The following is a 24030-nucleotide window of genomic DNA, read 5'->3' as shown; positions in this document are numbered from 1 at the left end:
TTTATAATGAGGATGAGAGCAGAGCCTGTTTTTATAATGAGGATGAGAGGAGCCTGTTTTTATAATGAGGATGAGAGCAGAGCCTGTTTTATAATGAGGATGAGAGAGGAGCCTGTTTTTATAATAATGAGGAGGAGAGCAGAGCCTGTTTTTATAATGAGGATGAGAGAGGAGCCTGTTTTTATAATAATGAGGAGGAGAGCAGAGCCTGTTTTTATAATGAGGATGAGAGAGGAGCCTGTTTTTATAATGAGGATGAGAGCAGAGCCTGTTTTATGAGGATGAGAGCAGAGCCTGTTTTATAATGAGGATGAGAGTAGTGGCTTACTCACTGACTGTGCATGTGTGCTCATGATTTGCATGGAGGGAATACACATACACACACACACACACACACACACACACACACACAATGCGTTGGGAGGGAGGTGATAGTCTTTCTTGCATACTACCTAAAGCCATGAGTGAAAGTGTTATTTCTAAGGGATTGCCAAGACATGTTGCCTTGCCTTGTTGTCTTGGGCTTCAGACGGAGAAAGTGATGTCACTGTGATTCCTGCAGTTTTACCAGGCATGGTGGTTCTTCCAGACAGTAGGATGTATCATATGAGAAAGATGGGGGGGATTGTCACGGTGGTTTGTGCATGCGTGCGTCTGGATGGATGGTGTGTGTGTGTGTGTGTGTGTGTGTGTGTGTGTGTGTGGGGGGGGGTGTGGTTTGGTGTTGCTCCTGCTGTTCAGACACTGGCCTTGGCATCCGTGGTGTACAGCGATGCCAACGTCGCCTGAGTGAATTCCCATCCCTCGGCAGAAAACAGAGTCCCGTTGTTCTGGTCGGAGCGGAGAGAGGAGGGCGTGTGGTCTGTCTGAGTCTCTGAGCACAGGGACGAACAAGGACACAAACACAGATTCCAACAGACTCCACAGGCTATCGTTGAGTTTTCCCTCCTAACCTGGGTTTAAATAGTATTCAAAATTATTTTGAAATGGCTTTGCTGTGCTTGGTTGAGCTTACCTGTTGCATTGGAACCAATAGAAAAGTCCCAAAAGTGCCCAGCCCACCTACCAGTCACTCCAGGCAGGCTAAAGCAAGCACTCAAAAGTATTTTAAAGATTTCAGAGTAAGTGAACCCAGGTCTACCTCCCTCCACAGTGTCATTGGTCCACTGGAGCCAAGAACCCAGAACATTCCACTTGAGTTTATGGAGGAAATAAGAGCAGGTTGAGCAATACCTACCACCTGTGGTGCAGACTGGCACAAATTTTGAAGAAAAGTGGCATATCGTATTTGTTTCTTATCAACTGTAATATCGAATGAAAATTCCACCAAAGAATGAGAGCAAGCTGTAATATTTATCATTAAAAACAAGCTTTTCAACTCTTGGATGGATTTCACTCAGTTCCTTAATGTATGCCATTCCTTTTGAGCCTTTTCATGTGAATTGACTTGTTTTCAAAGTCCTCTATATTAGTCGACTGTGAATCCAGCTGCCACTTAGTCACCAACACTCTTAAACACACTCAATCAAACACAACTTTTCCATATTAAAAACATTCTAGATGTCTTTGTTGATCATTATAAAAACACTGCTTTTGTTTGTATCCTTTCACACAACCGTTCACAAGGAAGTGGTTCTCCAAGTGACACGGTTTACATTCTGTTTAGCCTTTTGTGGTGCTACTTTTATCTGTTCAGTTCAGCTGTGGCCATTGAACAAATCTATCTGCAATACTCATTTAATATACCATAGTTCATTATTTAAATAAACTTCTCATTTATGTGTCATCCCTTCCCTACACATGTTCATGGTATTGCACGTTGTAAACAGCACAGATTTGCTGTGTTCAATGGGCTGTATGGTATTGAATTACAGCTGTATCATCATCTAAAGCGCACGTGTCTAACTGTTTGCAGAGGCAGTACAGTATACAGGCATTCAAACCAACAACAGCGTTTTGCAGAACTATCCTATCCATTAGGTTAAATGCACACCTACATATTTTAAACAGTCCCTGGCACCGGAGGTTGGAACCGGTTCAGGGAACAGAACCGGTAACTGGGAAATAAATACATTTGTCCAGGAACAGAATCAGAACTGGGAATGAAAGTTTTCTATACTGTTCCTGAACAGAACCGTTATTTTTAAAGCATAGGAACCGGTTAATAACGTTCTTTTACATTCCAGGCATTTTCTTCCAGTCCCACATAAAATGCAGTCATGTTATGCCAATTCTCTGAAGTTCAAAGACATTCAAAGTTCCTTCATAGAAGACTCTCCTCCATAGGTATAATTCTGTGGCCTAATTCAGATAATGCATGTGATGATAAGCCCTTCAAGCAAAGCCTCCTCCTCCAACCTCTAACGTTTTCTCCCTACACGCAAAGTTTCTGACACATCTCACCCTACACGTCTGTCCACTGCATGTAAACAGCTGGATCTTGCCCGCTGCATAGCAAGCTGCTCTGTCTGCACTGATAGGTGAAGTCATTTCATGTCAAGCTAAATGTAAAAAATGTATTTCAACAGAAAGGAACGATATAAACCTTTACTTTTTGGGAGGTTCAAACCAGTTCAGAACTTTATTTTCACCAATAGGTATTTTTCACCAATTAGATTTCCAGGTCTGTGTGTGTGTGTGTGTGTGTGTGTGTGTGTGTGTGTGTGTGTAATGTACCTTGACATAGATTCTATAAGTGTCTGTAACTCTATTGTAAGGATGCGACACCATTCTTCCACAAGAAATTCCATCATTTGGTGTTTTGTTGATTTGGTTGTGGAAAACACTGTCTCGGGTGCTGCTCCAGAATCTCCCATAAGCATGTTATTGTACAGCCACTGCGTTCCAATTTAGGCACTTATCAGTTAAGCAATTAACATCCCATTAGGGTCATGTATATTATAAAAATGCTGGGCAGGCCATTGTTTTGGCTACCATGGCTATGCCCCCAGAGGATGAGAATGCCCCCATCCGCGGGACATGAATGGTCACTGAATGGCTTGATGAGCATGAAAACAATGTAAATAATATGCCATGACAAGCCAAACATCTGTTTGTTCAAATGTACACTTCACATTTCCATATCATAAAACATGGCATCATACCTTGGGTTGTTCTGAATAGACTGAGCCTATGTTTGTCTATTGTGAAGAAAATTCACTGCAGAACATGCACCTGAATGCATTCATGACTCCATTCTATGCACATAACAATGACCATCTGTTTCACTGAGTTGGCTTGTGAAAGCCTAACACTGTAATATCATATATATTTTAATTTTAGCTAGTCATGTTGGTAATAGAACAAGCTTTCTAATTATGCCCACCTGACCTTGATTGCAATTTATATTGGGCCGTTTTTTGGATTGCGTAAACAGCAGTAGTTGTGCGATGGCGGGGATGCAGGGTTGTGTTCAAACATCTACAAGTCTGCTTGCTCTAGTTGCTTATAGTTGAAGACTGTCCTTTGAGTCATAAATGTGCATTTACAGTGCCTTGCGAAAGTATTCGGCCCCCTTGAACTTTACGACCTTTTGCCACATTTCAGGCTTCAAACATAAAGATATAAAACTGTATTTTTTTGTGACGAATCAACAACAAGTGGGACACAATCATGAAGTGGAACGACATTTATTGGATATTTCAAACTTTTTTAACAAATCAAAAACTGAAATATACAGCAAGGCACTGTACATTTCTTCAGAACTGTGAACACTTTGGAGAGGTGTGTGACCACTTGGAGAAACCAGTTTGTCCTCTCACTCAAACTCTTGCACTTAATTTTATGTTGCACCTACACCATATTTTCCAGGAATATTCTTATCATGTTACTGAATGTATCCAGAGTATTTTCAGATTTCGTTGTCAACAAATGCAGAGGAAAGTACATTAAATGTAAAATGCACATAAAATCAACAGTGTAATGTTTTGGATTCATTCTTGTGCCTGGTGAACTCTTCAACTTTGGTCTAATAATTTTCCCATAATCTCCTAAATGTTCCTTTTCAATTGCTACCATATTTACTGTCCCTCATTTACTCAAGTGTTTCCATGTATATCGATTGAGGTCGGCAATATCTCCTGCACTCCATGAGACCGCTCTGACGTGTTTGAGTGGAGCCTCAACCTCCTCTGCTCCAACATGTGTCTCTGAAAATGGCACCCTATTTCCTATGTAGTGCACTACTATGACCAGGGCCCATATGGCTCTGGTCAAAAGTAGTACACTATATAGGGATTAGGGTGCCGTTTGGGACAAATCTCTAGACTGTGGCCCCCGACCGATGGAGCCTCCTGCCTCACCCCAATGTGTTTCCAATGTTCTGGCTCTGAAGACACTGAGGGTCTAGCCAGCCAGACTCAGTCCGCTATGCAGTGTGTGAATAATGGACTACCTAACTCCGCTTCAGACCCAGCCATCCACTTCACTCCAGCAGTCATAACAACTCGCACACCAAGCTATACATACTGGAAGTGGCATCAGTCGTCATGGCGTGAGGAGAGATTCATAACACAGATGAATGATGGCACCAGATGGTTCCTTTTCATGTATAAGGGCAGCGTTATATCAAGGCGGCAGTACATAATACATCTGTACTCAGCACTCCTCCGTGAAAGCTGTTGTGCAAACTGTTGATGTATGTCATTAGATGTATGTATTATGGTGTATAAGTACGCCAATGGACGAGTTGGACATACAGGACAAGTTCGCGCAATGTACAAAAGCCTTGTATTAGTGTTCTTAGCGTCTCTTCTGTTTTGAAATGTGAATCAGGTCTTGGCTCAGCGTTGGTTACTGAACTAGCTCATGAAGAATGCTTTACCACAGAGGAATCCCCACCGCTCGGCCCTCGACTACTCCAAAGTGAAATATTATTCCCTCCACTGCAGTGGGGAAATAGCAGGGATGATCCCAAGGATGTTAAAGGTCTTACAGGAGGTTTGCTTTGGAACGGTCCCGATATTCACATTTAAACATTTTAAACACTAGAGCTATTACCAAAAATCCGACTTCAGTCTGAAATATGAGCTGCACATCACACCTACGGGATGGAATCTCATTTTTCAGGTGAATTGGTAGATTTCAGAGTATCTTGGTGCTATTATTTTGGGTCACCTGTCAGTCAGAGAATGCTTTACTACAGAGGAATCCCCACCGCTTGGCCCTCGTCTACTCCAAAATGAAATATTATTCCCTCTTCTGCAGTTGTTTTATTTGTCTTTTGTGGATTTATCAAATTGCTGTCTGAACAGCAATTCAGGCTACCCTGGGGCGGCAGGGTAGCCTAGTGTTTAGAGCATTTGACTAGTAATCGAAAGGTTGCAAGTTCGAATCCCCGAGCTGACAAGGTACAAATCTGTTGTTCTACCCCTGAACAAGGCAGTTAACCCACTGTTTCTAGACCGTAATTGAAAATAAGAATTTGTTCTTAACTGACCTGCCCAGCTCCCCAGTCCAGTCCATGTCCCTAGCCCAGCTCGCCAGTCCAGCTCCCCAGTCTAGTCTAGTCCAGCCCAGTTGGCCAGCCCAGCGCCCCAGTCCAGTCCAGCTCCCCATCCCAGCTTCCCAATCTAGTCCAGCGTCCCAGTCTTGTCCAGCTTCCCAGTCTAGTCCAGCCCAGTTGGCCAGCCCAGCTCGCCAGTCCAGCCTAGTTAGCCAGTCCAGCTCCCCAGTCTAGTCCAGCACCCCAGTCTAGTCCAGCTCCCCAGCCCAGCTCGCCAGTCCAGCTCACCAGTCAAATCCAGCTTACCAGCCCAGTCCAGCTCGCCAGTCCAGCTCCTCAGTCCAGTCTAGCTCCTCAGCCCAGCGCCCAATCCAGCCAAGGGCCCAATCCAGCCCAGCTCGCCAGCCCAGCTCTTCAGTCCAGTCTAGATTTCCAGTCCAGCCTAGCTCCCCAGCCCAGGTCCCAATCCAGCCCAGCTCCGCAGTCCATCTCCCCAGCCTAGCTCGCTAGTCCAGTCCAGCTCCACAGTCCAGCTCCCCAACCCAGCACCCCAGTCCAGTCCAGCTCCCCAGCCGAACGCCCAGTCCATTTCCCCAGTCCAGCTCCCCAGCCCAGTCCATTTCCCCAGCTCCACAGTCCAGCTCCTCAGCCCAGCTCGCTAGTCCAGTCCAGCTCCCCAGCCCAGCTCACTAGTCCAGTCCAGTTCCACAGTCCAGCTCCCCAGCCCAGCTCGCTAGTTCAGCCTAGCTCGCTATTCCAGCCCAACCCAGCCCAGCACCCCAGTCCAGTCCAGCTCCACAGTCCCAGTCCCCAGTCCAGCTCCAGCCTCCGAGCAGGTCAGATGTTTGCTGTCAGCCCGTTCAGGTGGCTCGTAGTCGTAGCCCCCTGTAAAATGTAGTTACTGTAAACCTACAGTGAGGGAGGCTCACAGGTGTTTTGCTGCCGCCTCGACATCCCCCCCCAAGGTGTGTTGGGAAACAGGTCTCCTGTGTGGAGGGAAGGAGGCCCATGTGGCTACGCAGCGCAGGGGGTTATACAGGAGTCACTCAGCACCCTATGGTACCAACACATGGGCTCTGTACCAACACATGGGCTCTGTACCAACACATACAGTAGGCTCTGTACCAACACATGGGCTCTGTACCAACACATGGGCTCTGTACCAACACATGGGCTCTGTACCAATACATGGGCTCTGTACCAACACATGCGCTCTGTACCAACACATACAGTAGGCTCTGTACCAACACATGGGCTCTGTACCAACACATACAGTAGGCTCTGTACCAACACATGGACTCTGTACCAACACATACAGTAGGCTCTGTACCAACACATGGGCTCTGTACCAACACATGGGCTCTGTACCAACACATGGGCTCTGTACCAACACATGGGCTCTGTACCAACACATGGGCTCTGTACCAACACATGGGCTCTGTACCAACACATGGGCTCTGTACCAACACATGGGCTCTGTACCAACACATGGGCTCTGTATCAACACATGGGCTCTGTACCAACACATACAGTAGGCTCTGTATCAACACATGGGCTCTGTACCAACACATGGGCTCTGTACCAACACATGGGCTCTGTATCAACACATGGGCTCTGTACCAACACATGGGCTCTGTACCAACACATACAGTAGGCTCTGTATCAACACATGGGCTCTGTACCAACACATGGGCTCTGTACCAACACATGGGCTCTGTACCAACACATGGGCTCTGTACCAACACATGGGCTCTGTACCAACACATGGGCTCTGTACCAACACATACAGTAGGCTCTGTACCAACACATGGACTCTGTACCAACACATACAGTAGGCTCTGTACCAACACATGGGCTCTGTACCAACACATGGGCTCTGTACCAACACATGGGCTCTGTACCAACACATGGGCTCTGTATCAACACATGGGCTCTGTACCAACACATACAGTAGGCTCTGTATCAACACATGGGCTCTGTACCAACACATGGGCTCTGTACCAACACATGGGCTCTGTATCAACACATGGGCTCTGTACCAACACATACAGTAGGCTCTGTATCAACACATGGGCTCTGTACCAACACATACAGTAGGCTCTGTACCAACACATGGGCTCTGTACCAACACATACAGTAGGCTCTGTATCAACACATGGGCTCTGTACCAACACATACAGTAGTCTCTGTACCAACACATACAGTAGGCTCTGTACCAACACATGGGCTCTGTACCAACACATACAGTAGGCTCTGTATCAACACATGGGCTCTGTACCAACACATACAGTAGGCTCTGTACCAACACATGGGCTCTGTACCAACACATACAGTAGGCTCTGTATCAACACATGGGCTCTGTACCAACATATGGGCTCTGTACCAACATATGGGCTCTGTACCAACACATGGGCTCTGTACCAACACATGGGCTCTGTACCAACACATACAGTAGGCTCTGTACCAACACATACAGTAGGCTCTGTACCAACACATACAGTAGGCTCTGTACCAACACATGGGCTCTGTACCAACACATGGGCTCTGTACCAACACATGGGCTCTGTACCAACACATACAGTAGGCTCTGTACCAACACATACAGTAGGCTCTGTACCAACACATACAGTAGGCTCTGTACCAACACATGGGCTCTGTACCAACACATGGGCTCTGTACCAACACATGGGCTCTGTACCAACACATACAGTAGGCTCTGTACCAACACATACAGTAGGCTCTGTACCAACACATGGGCTCTATACCAACACATGGGCTCTGTACCAACACATGGGCTCTGTACCAACACATGGGCTCTGTACCAACACATACAGTAGGCTCTGTATCAACACATGGGCTCTGTACCAACACATACAGTAGGCTCTGTACCAACACATACAGTAGGCTCTGTATCAACACATGGGCTCTGTACCAACACATACAGTAGGCTCTGTATCAACGCATGGGCTCTGTACCAACACATACAGTAGGCTCTGTACCAACACATGGGCTCTGTACCAACACATACAGTAGTCTCTGTACCAACACATGGGCTCTGTACCAACACATACAGTAGGCTCTGTATCAACACATGGGCTCTGTACCAACACATACAGTAGGCTCTGTATCAACACATGGGCTCTGTACCAACACATACAGTAGGCTCTGTACCAACACATACAGTAGGCTCTGTATCAACACATGGGCTCTGTACCAACACATACAGTAGGCTCTGTATCAACGCATGGGCTCTGTACCAACACATACAGTAGGCTCTGTACCAACACATGGGCTCTGTACCAACACATACAGTAGTCTCTGTACCAACACATGGGCTCTGTACCAACACATGGGCTCTGTACGAACACATGGGATCTGTACCAACACATACAGTAGGCTCTGTACCAACACATACAGTAGGCTCTGTACCAACACATGGGCTCTGTACCAACACATACAGTAGGATCTGTACCAACACATACAGTAAGCTCTGTACCAACACATGGGCTCTGTACCAACACATACAGTAGGCTCTGTACCAACACATGCAGTAGGCTCTGTACCAACACATACAGTAGGCTCTGTACCAACACATACAGTAGGCTCTGTACCAACACATACAGTAGGCTCTGTACCAACACATGGGCTCTGTACCAACACATACAGTAGGCTCTGTACCAACACATGGGCTCTGTACCAACACATGGGCTCTGTACGAACACATGGGATCTGTACCAACACATACAGTAGGCTCTGTACCAACACATGGGCTCTGTACCAACACATGGGCTCTGTACCAACACATGGGCTCTGTACCAACACATACAGTAGTCTCTGTACCAACACATGGGCTCTGTACCAACACATGGGCTCTGTACCAACACATACAGTAGGCTCTGTACCAACACATGGGCTCTGTACCAACACATGGGCTCTGTACGAACACATGGGATCTGTACCAACACATACAGTAGGCTCTGTACCAACACATGGGCTCTGTACCAACACATGGGCTCTGTACCAACACATGGGCTCTGTACCAACACATACAGTAGGCTCTGTACCAACACATACAGTAGTCTCTGTACCAACACATGGGCTCTGTACCAACACATGGGCTCTGTACCAACACATACAGTAGGCTCTGTACCAACACATACAGTAGGATCTGTACCAACACATACAGTAAGCTCTGTACCAACACATACAGTAGGCTCTGTACCAACACATACAGTAGGCTCTGTACCAACACATGCAGTAGGCTCTGTACCAACACATGCAATAGGCTCTGTACCAACACATGCAGTAGGCTCTGTACCAACATATGGGCTCTGTTCCAACATATGGGCTCTGTACCAACACATGGGCTCTGTACCAACACATACAGTAGGCTCTGTACCAACACATGGGCTCTGTACCAACACATACAGTAGGCTCTGTACCAACACATACAGTAGGCTCTGTACCAACACATGGGCTCTGTACCAACACATACAGTAGGCTCTGTACCAACACATGGGCTCTGTACCAACATATGGGCTCTGTACCAACACATACAGTAGGCTCTGTACCAACACATGGGCTCTGTACCAACACATACAGTAGGCTCTGTACCAACATATGGGCTCTGTACCAACATATGGGCTCTGTACCAACACATACAGTAGGCTATGTACCAACATTTACATTACATTTAAGTCATTTAGCAGACGCTCTTATCCAGAGCGACTTACAAATTGGTGCATTCACCTTATTACATCCAGTGGAACAGCCACTTTACAATAGTGCATCTAAATCTTTTAAGGGGGGGGGGGATGAGAAGGATTACTTTATACTATCCTAGGTATTCCTTAAAGAGGTGGGGTTTCAGGTGTCTCCGGAAGGTGGTGATTGACTCCGCTGTCCTGGCGTCGTGAGGGAGTGTGTTCCACCATTGGGGAGCCAGAGCAGCGAACAGTTTTGACTGGGCTGAGCGGGAACTGTACTTCCTCAGTGGTAGGGAGGCGAGCAGGCCAGAGGTGGATGAACGCAGTGCCCTTGTTTGGGTGTAGGGCCTGATCAGAGCCTGGAGGTACTGAGGTGCCGTTCCCCTCACAGCTCCGTAGGCAAGCACCATGGTCTTGTAGCGGATGCGAGCTTCAACTGGAAGCCAGTGGAGAGAGCGGAGGAGCGGGGTGACGTGAGAGAACTTGGGAAGGTTGAACACCAGACGGGCTGCGGCGTTCTGGATGAGTTGTAGGGGTTTAATGGCACAGGCAGGGAGCCCAGCCAACAGCGAGTTGCAGTAATCCAGACGGGAGATGACAAGTGCCTGGATTAGGACCTGCGCCGCTTCCTGTGTGAGGCAGGGTCGTACTCTGCGGATGTTGTAGAGCATGAACCTACAGGAACGGGCCACCGCCTTGATGTTAGTTGAGAACGACAGGGTGTTGTCCAGGATCACGCCAAGGTTCTTAGCGCTCTGGGAGGAGGACACAATGGAGTTGTCAACCGTGATGGCGAGATCATGGAACGGGCAGTCCTTCCCCGGGAGGAAGAGCAGCTCTGTCTTGCCGAGGTTCAGCTTGAGGTGGTGATCCGTCATCCACACTGATATGTCTGCCAGACATGCAGAGATGCGATTCGCCACCTGGTCATCAGAAGGGGAAAGGAGAAGATTAATTGTGTGTCGTCTGCATAGCAATGATAGGAGAGACCATGTGAGGTTATGACAGAGCCAAGTGACTTGGTGTATAGCGAGAATAGGAGAGGGCCTAGAACAGAGCCCTGGGGGACACCAGTGGTGAGAGCGCGTGGTGAGGAGACAGATTCTCGCCACGCCACCTGGTAGGAGCGACCTGTCAGGTAGGACGCAATCCAAGCGTGGGCCGCGCCGGAGATGCCCAACTCGGAGAGGGTGGAGAGGAGGATCTGATGGTTCACAGTATCGAAGGCAGCCGATAGGTCTAGAAGGATGAGAGCAGAGGAGAGAGAGTTAGCTTTAGCAGTGCGGAGCGCCTCCGTGATACAGAGAAGAGCAGTCTCAGTTGAATGACTAGTCTTGAAACCTGACTGATTTGGATCAAGAAGGTCATTCTGAGAGAGATAGCGGGAGAGCTGACCAAGGACGGCACGTTCAAGAGTTTTGGAGAGAAAAGAAAGAAGGGATACTGGTCTGTAGTTGTTGACATCGGAGGGATCGAGTGTAGGTTTTTTCAGAAGGGGTGCAACTCTCGCTCTCTTGAAGACGGAAGGGACGTAGCCAGCGGTCAACACATGGGCTCTGTCCCAACATATGGGCTCTGTACCAACATATGAGCTCTGTACCAACACATGGGCTCTGTACCAACATATGGGCTCTGTACCAACACATGGGCTCTGTACCAACTCATGGGCTCTGTACCAACACATGGGCTCTGTACCAACACATGAGCTCTGTACCAAGATATGGGCTCTGTACCAACACATGCAGTTGGCTCTCTACCAACACATACAGTAGGCTCTGTACCAACACATACAGTAGGCTCTGTACCAACACATGGGCTCTGTACCAACACATGCAGTAGGCTCTATACCAACACATACAGTAGGCTCTGTACCAACACATACAGTAGGCTCTGTACCAACACATACAGTAGGCTCTGTACCAACACATACAGTAGGCTCTCTACCAACACATACAGTAGGCTCTGTACCAACACATACAGTAGGCTCTCTACCAACACATACAGTAGGCTCTGTACCAACACATACAGTAGGCTCTGTACCAACACATACAGTAGGCTCTGTACCGACACATACAGTAGGCTCTGTACCAACACATACAGTAGGCTCTGTACCAACACATACAGTAGGCTCTGTACCGACACATGGGCTCTGTACCAACACATACAGTAGGCTCTGTACCAACACATGGGCTCTGTACCAACACATACAGTAGGCTCTGTACCAACACATACAGTAGGCTCTGTACCAACACATGGGCTCTATACCAACACATACAGTAGGCTCTGTACCAACACATGGGCTCTGTACCAACACATACAGTAGGCTCTGTACCAACACATGGGCTCTATACCAACACATACAGTAGGCTCTGTACCAACACATACAGTAGGCTCTGTACCACCACATACAGTAGGCTCTGTACCAACACATACAGTAGGCTCTGTACCAACACATGCAGTAGGCTCTCTACCAACACATACAGTAGGCTCTGTACCAACACATACAGTAGGCTCTGTACCAACACATACAGTAGGCTCTGTACCAACACATGGGCTCTGTACCAACACATACAGTAGGCTCTGTACCAACACATGGGCTCTGTACCAACACATACAGTAGGCTCTATACCAACACATACAGTAGGTTCTGTGCCAACACACACAGTAGGCTCTATACCAACACACACAGTAGGCTCTGTACCAACCCATACAGTAGGCTCTGTACCAACCCATACAGTAGGCTCTGTACCAACACATGGGGTCTGTACCAACACATGCAGTAGGCTCTGTACCAACCCATACAGTAGGCTCTGTACCAACCCATACAGTAGGCTCTGTACCAACACATACAGTAGGCTCTGTACCAACCCATACAGTAGGCTGTGTACCAACACATACAGTAGGCTGTGTACCAACACATACAGTAGGCTCTGTACCAACACGTAGGCTCTGTCTGAAAGTGTAAAAGCTGTCCAATCCTTGAGTCCTCCTGTCCTTGATACCTTCTGTCCTTGATCCCTCATTTCCTCACCTCCCTCCCAAGGATGCATTAGAGGAGAGCTCAGCTTGAATTTCTTATGGAACAGGAACTGGCTCAGGTGATAACTTCCTGTTTCAAAACTTTTTCTCTACTGGACATGACCCGGGTGTCTTCCAGATGCCGGTTTGGATTGGAGAAGTTGTGATCGTTCATCATCATGGGAGGACCAGTCGTGTTTCGGACGAGTTGAGTTTCTCTTTCCTCAAGTGAGCTCTGACCCCTTTCATCATTATGTTTAAAGTGGTGAGTCGGGCAGATGAGCACCCTGCAACGGCCTTTGGCGCACATGGCCCTGCCTCAGGTTAACACCGTCTTACTGTAGGTTTCCTCTCCCGGCCTCCCAGCGTTTTTAATCAGCCTTTAAAGGTCAGGAGAGATCCCCTCAATCAGACTTGATCTCTTCAGCCCTGAAACTCATCCTATTGATCCCAGCTTTGAGCAGATTGATCTTGTGCTGTACAACATAAAGGTCCCACCACCACGGTCTATAGAGCCAGAGCTTCAAACCTTTATCTGCTGCACACACTGAATGACCCTCGCACATCTTTAGCGTATTGGCCTCGTGACCCAGAACTGTCTTGTGTTAGCTAGCTCAGCCTGCATGTTAGTCGGGCTAAACGAGGGTACCAGCAACTTGCCCCTCCTGACCCTATTGAGATGTCCAGCAGAGATGAACTAGCAATGGACATTTTTCTGCTGTGTCAGTCTGTTTCACCAGACAATGGATTGTTGTAGTGTATTAGCCAGGCTAGACACAGTTTTCTGAGCAAAAGGTGGACATAAAAGACTGTAAAACACCAGCAAATCAGCTGCAAGTGATTTTAATTTTGGAAATCTGTTCCAAAGTATTACCACGCATAATAGAGAGATATACACTGGGTCACAAGGCTAACAAGATAGAGATATAGGGAGGCAGGTAGCCTAACGGTTAAGAGCATTGGGCCAGTAACTGATAAGGTCGCTGGTTCGAATCCCCGAGCTGACTAGGTGAAAAATCGGTCAATGTGCCCTTGAGCAAGGCACTTAACCGTAATTGCTCCTGTAAGTCGTGTCTGCTAAATAATTTTTTATTTCGATTTTTTTTAAATAAGAGTGACTGACCAGGTGAAATCTATGATCCCTTATTGAGATCACTTGTTAAATCCACTTCAATCAGTGTAGATGAAGGGGAGGACACTGGTTAAAAAATGAATTTTTTAGCCTTGATGTAATTGAGACATGGATTGCGTGTGTGTGTGTGTTTGTTTGTGCGTGCCATTGAGGGTGAATGGTCAAGACAATACAATTAAGGGGGAGGGGTAGTAAAAACAGTTCCAACCAATGTTGGTGCTCCTGTATGTTTGGTATTTGTATAAAATTGAATCAAGGTTTGAAATGTTTGTTTTAGTGAAATATTATATCTGTTTTAGGCATCTTGCGGTCAATTTGTTGTTTACAAATTGTTTGTAATTATGTTCTGGACCCCTGACCACCCCAAAGATTTGCCAACGGCTAAATCTAGTTGATGATCCCTGATCTAACCTCTCCTTCTAAATCTAGTTGATGATCCCTGATCTAACCTCTCCTTCTAAATCTAGTTGATGATCCCTGATCTAACCTCTCCTTCTACATCTAGTTGATGATCCCTGATCTAACCTCTCCTTCTAAATCTAGTTGATGATCCCTGATCTAACCTCTCTCAATCTCTCCTACTTCATAGACTTGTTGCTTTCTCTTTATGTTGAATTAATCATCATTCTTCCCCGTTACACACACACACACACACACACACACACACACACACACACACACACACACACACACACACACACACACACACACACACACACACACACACACACACACACACACACACACACACACACACACACATAATAACAATAGACAAATGCTACAGCACCTTCCAAGCCTGTTCCTGCTCTCTTTCTCTCTCTCTCTCTTTCTTTCTTTCTCTCTCTTTCTCTCTCTCCCTCTCTTTTGGAGGAGGGAGGATTGTGTAAGCGAGCGATGAAGTCCCAGACAGGGAAATCTTAATCAGCATTCTTGGCATGCTATGGGAGCTTTGGCTCAAAGGATGTTTTGTTTCATTATTTATTTATTCTCCTTTCTGCTCTGAAACAAAAGGACAAGAGCAGCAGAGGTTTTTGCAGCCTGTTAGTGCAGTTTCTAATCTCTCCTGTTCCTGTGGGTTTGGCCATCAGTACGGTATGGTGTCCTATGGTATCTTCTGTATTCTCTGAATGGGTTTGAACATGATCTCTCCCCCTTCCTCAGTTGTCCCCACTTACTGACACTGACAGACACACAGATACACACAGCCAAACTTTAAACACAGATGGACAGAATCTGTTGGAAATGTTCACTTTTAAGTCTCTGTTTACTCAAATTGTTTAGTTTGATTTATTTGATTTATTTATTTTCCTATTCTTCAAGTGATGGGTCATGTTCATTATGACACACCATAGCAAAAGATTTAGCAATGGAAAATGACAACTAGCATTGACAACTAGCATTTCAACTCTTTTGCCTCAGTCTGAGCCTACTTAACCCTGCTATAGTATCCATAATCCCAACCAGTAGTATTTTGAATGTGAAAATGACTCCTCTGGCTTTGCTGCCCCTTTGCCAGGTATTTATTCTCTGTGTACTGACCTGACTCTCGGGGGCTTTGCCAGGTATTTATTCTCTGTGTACTGACCTGACTCTCAGGGGCTTTGCCAGGTATTTATTCTCTGTGTACTGACCTGACTCTCAGGGGCTTTGCCAGGTATTTATTCTCTGTGTACTGACCTGACTCTCAGGGGCTTTGCCAGGTATTTATTCTCTGTGTACTGACCTGACTCTCAGGGGCTTTGCCAGGTATTTATTCTCTGTGTACTGACCTGACTCTCAGGGGCTTTGCCAGGTATTTATTCTCTGTGTACTGACCTGACTCTCAGGGGCTTTGCCAGGTATTTATTCTCTGTGTACTGACCTGACTCTCAGGGGCTTTGCCAGGTATTTATTCTCTGTGTACTGACCTGACTCTCAGGGGCTTTGCCAGGTATTTATTCTCTGTGTACTGACCTGACTCTCAGGGGCTTTGCCAGGTATTTATTCTCTGTGTACTGACCTGACTCTCAGGGGCTTTGCCAGGTATTTATTCTCTGTGTACTGACCTGACTCTCGGGGGCTTTGCCAGGTATTTATTCTCTGTGTACTGACCTGACTCTCAGGGGCTTTGCCAGGTATTTATTCTCTGTGTACTGACTTGACTCTCAGGGGCTTTGCCAGGTATTTATTCTCTGTGTACTGACCTGACTCTCAGGGGCTTTGCCAGGTATTTATTCTCTGTGTACTGACCTGACTCTCAGGGGCTTTGCCAGGTATTTATTCTCTGTGTACTGACCTGACTCTCAGGGGCTTTGCCAGGTATTTATTCTCTGTGTACTGACCTGACTCTCAGGGGCTTTGCCAGGTATTTATTCTCTGTGTACTGACCTGACTCTCAGGGGCTTTGCCAGGTATTTATTCTCTGTGTACTGACCTGACTCTCAGGGGCTTTGCCAGGTATTTATTCTCTGTGTACTGACCTGACTCTCAGGGTCTCTCCAGACACCGCTCTGCTCTCTCAGGTCATTATGACCGAGAGAGGGCAACAAGTAATATTCTGTCACCACGCTGTCTGATGACCAGGAGAACAGCATGGCCTTACATCACCCTGGGGGTAAACCTTCAATGAGACTGTCTGATGGTCTTTAGAACAGCATGGCCTTACATCACCCTGGTGGTAAACCTTCAATGAGACTGTCTGATGGTCTATAGACCAGCATGGCCTTACATCACCCTGGTGGTAAACCTTCAATGAGACTGTCTGATGGTCTATAGACCAGCATGGCCTTACATCACCCTGGTGGTAAACCTTCAATGAGACTGTCTGATGACCAGGAGAACAGCATGGCCTTACATCACCCTGGTGGTAAACCTTCAATGAGACTGTCTGATGGTCTATAGACCAGCATGGCCTTACATCACCCTGGAGGTAAACCTTCAATGAGACCGTCTGATGGTCTTTAGAACAGCATGGCCTTACATCACCCCGGTAGTAAATCTTCAATGAGACTGTCTGATGGTCTATAGACCAGCATGGCCTTACATCACCCTGGTGGTAAACCTTCAATGAGACTGTCTGATGATCTATAGACCAGCATGGCCTTACATCACCCTGGAGGTAAACCTTCAATGAGACTGTCTGATGGCCAGGAGACCAGCATGGCCTTACATCACCCTGGAGGTAAACCTTCAATGAGACTGTCTGATGGTCTATCTGATGGTCTATAGACCAGCATGGCCTTACATCACCCTGGTGGTAAACCTTCAATGAGACTGTCTGATGGTCTATAGACCAGCATGGCCTTACATCACCCTGGAGGTAAACCTTCAATGAGACTGTCTGATGGTCTATAGACCAGCATGGCCTTACATCACCCTGGAGGTAATCCTTCAATGAGACTGTCTGATGGTCTATAGACCAGCATGGCCTTACATCACCCTGGAGGTAAACCTTCAATGAGACTGTCTGATGGTCTATAGACCAGCATGGCCTTACATCACCCTGGAGGTAAACCTTCAATTAGACTGTCTGATGGTCTATAGACCAGCATGGCCTTACATCACCCTGGAGGTAAACCTTCAATGAGACTGTCTGATGTCTTACAGACCCCTTATGGCCATAGAAATATAATCACTAGAACAGAAAAGCACCTCATTCTATTTCCATGGTTATGGCCTGGCTGGCCATGCCTTATCCCCCCCAGTAGTAAACCACCCCAAAGACGGACCGTTATGGCTTTAGGTCTACCAGCCCATATATGAGTGGTCCTATGTGGCTCCCATATATCACTGGACTGGTCTCAGGCATCCCCCTACGAAGTAGTAAAACTATACACAAACGGTCTGCAATGCTGGCTTGACCATCACCTATCAATCCGTGTCAGTGTTGGCAGAACTGAGAGATTGTGGCAGTGTTTTTGTCTTTTTCAGATTTTTGACATAGCTGGACACTGTGCTTGTTTTCAGAAGTGTGTACTGTGTGCTTAAGCTCAACTGGGAGTTGAAATCACGAGGGTAATCTTTCTCCCATTTGATTCAGAATTGATTGCAATATTTTGGACTTGTTTTTGTTTTGTTTTCCTGCAGACTTTCAACATGGACCTGCATAGTTCTTAAGACAATCTTTGTACTTTGGTCTAGTTTGTGGTCTCCACTTGGCTCTTGTTATATGTAATGCAAGCATTGTCAGATATTGGTGTAATTACAGAGGAATGAACAGTATTTAGACAAAAACAGTTACGGTATACTATGCTGTACACCCACACATCAAGAACAAATGAGTTAACGTTACAGTTATTTACTCACTGTGACATAATGGCACCGAAGGAGATGGCTGCCGTTGTACGATCCGGTAACCAATTGTGTATGTTTTTTTGCGTTATTTGTAACTTATTATTTTAACATTTTTACTTATCTATTTTTTAGTTAACACTTATTTTATTTTTTCTTAATTTCTTAAAGCATTGTTTGTTAAGGGCTTGTAAGTAAGCATTTCCCTGTAAGGATTTATGTTTTCAATAAGTGTCCAATCCTCTGAGCTCTCTCTGTTTCTCTCTCTTTCTCTGTTAGATAAAGAAGTATTTTGAGCTGGAGCCTCTGGCCCGAGGGAAGAGCTGGATTCTAGAAGGCAGCTCAGTGGACAACATGGATGCCGTGAAACAGAGCTTCACTCAGCTCATTGAGCTGCTGGAGGACAAGGACCAAGACACAGGCAGGATATGAGCTGGGACCTAAACTATTGGGAACTACAAATCCCTCAGGACCTGCTGAGCCACAAGAACTACAAACCACACAGGTCCCACAGGACCTGCTGAGCCACAGGGAACTACAAATCCCACTTGGGTCGACAGTTAGACCCCACAGGAGCCACATCCGAGCTACAAAGCCCATGGGAGGGCATACCACACAAGCAGTCCATACCACACAGGCAGTCCATACCACACAGGCAGTCCATACCACACAGGCAGTCCATACCACACAGGCAGTCCATACCACACAGGCAGTCCATACCACACAGGCAGTCCATACCACACAGGCAGGCCATACCACACAGGCAGGCCATACCACACAGGCAGGCCATACCACACAGGCAGGCCATACCACACAGGCAGTCCATACCACACAGGTAGGCCATACCACACAGGCAGTCCATACCACACAGGTAGGCCATACCACACAGGCAGTCCATACCACACAGGCAGGCCATACCACACAGGCAGTCCATACCACACAGGCAGGCCATACCACACAGGCAGGCCATACCACACAGGCAGGCCATACCACACAGGCAGGCCATACCACACAGGCAGTCCATACCACACAGACAGGCCATACCACACAGGCAGTCCATACCACACAGGTAGGCCATACCACACAGGCAGTCCATACCACAATGGAGCAACCTGATCACAGAGGAACCATAGAACATGGAGTCATTCCCCTCCGCAGAGAATCTATGGGCCGCCAGGGTTGTAATGGTTAGAGAAGTAAAAGACTACCAGCTCTCAAACTGTAGAGACCTGGTGGACTGACTCCCTGAAAGGTAGTGCTGAGTGATTAACTGAAATGTCGGTTTATTTTTGTTTTTTAAAATAACGAATCGGTCAACGTCAGTTCAATTATTTGAATACCTTTTACATCGTTTTTTTTCTGTGCGCTCAATGTGCCATTTCTCTAGAGAGATTTCTCTCTGGGGTAGGTTGTTCAACTCATCATACAGTAGTTACGTACATAAAACGTGTTAATTAATACAATGACCAGAATCCATTGTGCCTACAGCTGCCTGTTCTCATTGGTTCTTGCTGGACAAGCTCTGTGGGCGGAGACGAGATGATGACTTGGTATAAAATAATAAGTCACCAAATATATATTGTTTTATATACAGTTGAAGTCAGACGTTTACATACACTTTAGCCAAATACATTTAAACTCAGTTTTTCACAATTCCTGACATTTAATCCTAGTAAAAATTCCCTGTCTTAGGTCAGTTAGGATCACCACTTTATTTTAAGAAGGTGAAATGTCAGAATAATACGAGAGAATGATTTATTTCAGCTTTTATTTCATTCATCACATTCCTAGTGGGCCAGAAGTTTACATACATACACTCAATTAGTATTTGGTACCATTGCCTATAGATTGTTTAACTTGGGTCAAATGTTTCAGGTAGCCTTCCACAAGCTTCCCACAGTCAGTTGGGGGAATTTTGGCCCATTCTTCCTGGCAGAGCTGGTGTAACTGAGTCAGGTTTGTAGGCCTCCTTGCTCGCACATGCTTTTTCAGTTCTGCCCACAAATTTTCCATAGAATTGAGGTCAGGGCTTTGTGATGGCCACTCCAATACCTTGACTTTGTTGTCCTTAAGCCATTTTGCCACAACTTTGGAAGTATGCTTGGGGTCATTGTCCATTTGGAAGACCCATTTGCGACCAAGCTTTAACTTTCTGACTGATGTCTTGAGATGTTGCTTCAATATATCCTCATCATTTTCCCTCCTTCATGATGCCATCTATTTTGTGAAGTGCACCAGACCCTCCTGCAGCAAAGCACCCCACAACATGATGCTTCCACCCCCGTGCTTCACAGTTGGGATGGTGTTCTTCGGCTTGCAAGACTCCCCCTTTTTTCTCCAAAAATAACGATGGTCATTATGGCCAAACAGTTCTATTTTGTTTCATCAGACCAGAGGACATTTTTCCAAAAAGCACGATATTTGTCCTCATGTGCAGTTGCAAACCATAATCTGGCTTTTTTATGGCTGTTTTAGAGCAGTGGCGTCTTCCTTGCTGAGCGGCCTTTCGGGTTATGTCAATATAGGACTCGTTTTACTATGGATATTGATACTTTATACCTGTTTCCTCCAGCATCTTCACAAGGTCCTTTGCTGTTGTTCTGGGATTGATTTGCACTTTTCGCACCAAAGTACGTTAATCTCTAGGAGACAGAACGCGTCTCCTTCCTGAGTGCTATGACGGCTGCGTGGTCCCATGGTGTTTATACTTGCGTACTATTATTTAAAGAGATGAACTTGGTACCTTCAGGGGTTTGGAAATTGCTCCCAAGGATGAACCAGACTTGTGGAGGTCTTAAATAATTTCTTTTGATTTTCCCATGATGTCAAGCAAAGGGGCACTGAGTTTGAAAGTAGGCGTTGAAATACATCCACAGGTACACCTCCAATTGACTCAAATGATGTCACTTAGCCTATCAGAAGCTTCTAAAGCCATGACATAATTTTCTGGAATTTATCCAAGCTGTTTAAAGGCACAGTCAACTTAGTGTATGTAAACTTCTGACCCACTGGAATTGTGATACAGTGAATTATAAATGAAATAATCTGTCTGTAAACAATTGTTGGAAGAATTACTTGTGTCATGCACAAAGTAGATGTCCTAACTGACTTGCCAAAACTCTAGTTTGTTAACAAGATATTTGTGGAGTGGTTGAAAAATGAGTTTTAATGATTCCAACCTAAGTGTATGTAAACTTACAACTTCAACTATATTATATATATATATATATATATATATATGAGTGTAGAGCATCTACAGATGGATGCCAGATAGTGTTACATAGTTTATTAATAAGTAATGGGCAGTCACTACCATCATTAGGGTTTTAATAATTAAATAATATATATACACAACCAAAATATAAAACTTGAACCATAACTGTAATGGCAGTCACTACCATCATTTGTTTAATTCTGTGTTGTTACAGCCTTGAACACACAATATTTTTTTATTAAAAAAAATACATTTAAAAAATGTAACTGAAATTGAAGACCGTGATTATTTTTTTTTTTAAACAAACCGAAACTGAACAGACCTCAAAAGGCACTAATCTCTCAGCACTACTGAAAAGGCACTTATCATGTTGGAAATGTAATGCCTTGCCTTCACTCAAAATAAATATCTGTATTTAAGACATACAGACCATCAGTTTGCCACTAATGCTTTATTATCAATCTCATGATTCACTTCTGATTGTTCTTGTCCTTTTGATGACTGATAGTTGTACATTGCTACTAGACTGTATGTAGTTTAGAATAACTGGAATATGTATTGGGTCATGCTCAATGGTTTAGTCCTACAACACTTACTTGTCTGTGACAAATGTTTTAACTTCAAGGCCTTGAGATGTGTTTTAAAGCCAAACCTTTAAAAGTGTCTTCACAAACATCTTAAACCAAGTTGCAGTATTGTTTTGAAATATATATTTTTTGCTTAGCTCCACACCATTGATTCACAGGTGGACTCTCTCAATACACAGTAAGAAGAGATTGAGACTAAATGTTAATAGTTGAATTGAACGCTTTCTCTCTGTTGATTCACTGAAATGCATATTGTGGAGAATAAACTTTAGATGTTAATTGAGTATTTTAGTAATTTGATAGTATTACCTTTTTACTGGGGCCAAAACTCCTGTCCCTCTGTGTGTAAGAAACAGTATAGTGTGAAATTGAATGCAGTTTGCACGATACTGAAGTCAATGCAGTCTGTCAGGAGGATTTAACACATGATAGTACAGGGCCTTCACAGTGTGTGTACCGTATGTGTCTGTTTCATGTACAGTGATGACGTGGTCCTTTTTTAATGTTGTTATTGTCACCTTTGAATGTAAGAACACACACACTCACACAGGTCAAAGGTTACAGGTTGGTTATACAGACTCGCTACTCAGAGAGATGATAGAAACATTTCAAAGCTGTTCATGTACATTTCTTTGCTTCTTACCAATGTAACTTTTATTGGCTGCATCTACTGGTGGGGAATGAGTTCAGTTGTCAGTCAGAACACCTCGTGTTGTCTAGAAGTGCCTCAAAATGCTGTCAATCATTATTATTATTATTATCAGTGTTGTAAATCATCTGCGACTGTTGTCCTATTCTGATGACATGAAGTAATTTCTTACACCCCCTAAGGGTTAAACTTACCCTTTGGGGTGCCCCACCTAGTTGTCGTGGTTACCAGACTGTCCATGTGGCCACAGGTATATCTCAAGAGTTTTCTGAGCTCTAGATCTTTAGGATATCTTGGATACGTTTAGTCTTTTTAGAGAGAAGTATACCAATACCTGAACATATTGTTGTATTTATATTAATGTATCTACCACATTTGTGTGTGTGTATATATATATCCTCATAGCCAAACTCTTCAAGCTGCCTTTTTTTTCTAATTCATTTATACCTATATCAAGATCAATTTGTACATTTGTTACAGATGGTCTTGTTATAATCTGGAAGGGCAGGAACGTGTCTGTGTTTATACTGGAAGAAGAAATCGACATTTAGCAGTTTGCTTTAGTGGCTTCGAGTCTATTCTGAAGTTCTACTGTGTATCTACATAATTTATGCATAATTCCACTTGGCAACATGGACAATAAAGGCTAAATAAGGACATGGGTGTTCACTCCATCAATTCTTTCATTGTGTCAGGTTGCTAGGATACCTTAAATGACCTCAAGTATCAAGAAACAGAACCATATAAAGAGATATGACCCTGTCAAGAATGATCCAATGCCTTGACAGTATTTCAGACCTTCTTTTGAAATAAATACTGGCTACAATTTCCCACATAAAAACTAAAGATCTTAAGAAAGATCTTCAAGTTGACTAGAATAATTTTTGTGAATTATACTAAACAGAAATATAAAAGCAACATGCAACAATTTCCACAAGTTTACTGAGTTACAGTTCATAAAGGAAATGAGTCAATTAAGATAATTAGGCCCTAATCTATGAATTTGATA

The 24030-nt window shown here is 45.0% G+C and overlaps 2 protein-coding genes across 16 annotated transcripts in view; one reads left to right on the top strand and one right to left on the bottom strand.

Annotated features, from left to right (window-relative positions):
- Positions 1–23680, top strand: part of LOC118391537 (ADP-ribosylation factor-like protein 15) — a 90598-nt gene extending 66918 nt beyond the window's left edge. The window contains exons 5-6 of one of the 15 annotated variants that reach the window (XR_008061121.1): positions 18851–19406; positions 19641–23680. Coding sequence is in view for 2 of the 15 variants with exons in the window: in XM_035783029.2 (XP_035638922.1) it covers positions 18851–19003 (153 nt within the window). In the remaining 13 variants the exon portion in view is untranslated. Of the gene's footprint in view, positions 1–1153; positions 3915–18850 lie in introns of those variants that run through there. The other 14 variants (XR_008061119.1, XR_008061118.1, XR_008061116.1 and 11 more) reach the window with 14 other exon arrangements.
- Positions 19107–19667, bottom strand: LOC127906511 (chorion class high-cysteine HCA protein 12-like). The gene has a single exon (XM_052458734.1). The coding sequence runs from the start codon at positions 19665–19667 to the stop codon at positions 19107–19109; it is 561 nt and encodes a 186-aa protein (XP_052314694.1).
- Positions 23681–24030: the final 350 nt, after the last annotated feature.

This window comes from Oncorhynchus keta, chromosome 12 (genome assembly GCF_023373465.1).
Source record: "Oncorhynchus keta strain PuntledgeMale-10-30-2019 chromosome 12, Oket_V2, whole genome shotgun sequence".
NCBI lineage: Eukaryota > Metazoa > Chordata > Actinopteri > Salmoniformes > Salmonidae > Oncorhynchus > Oncorhynchus keta.
Note: the sequence above shows the minus strand (reverse complement) of the source record. Positions and strands in the feature narration are given on the sequence as shown.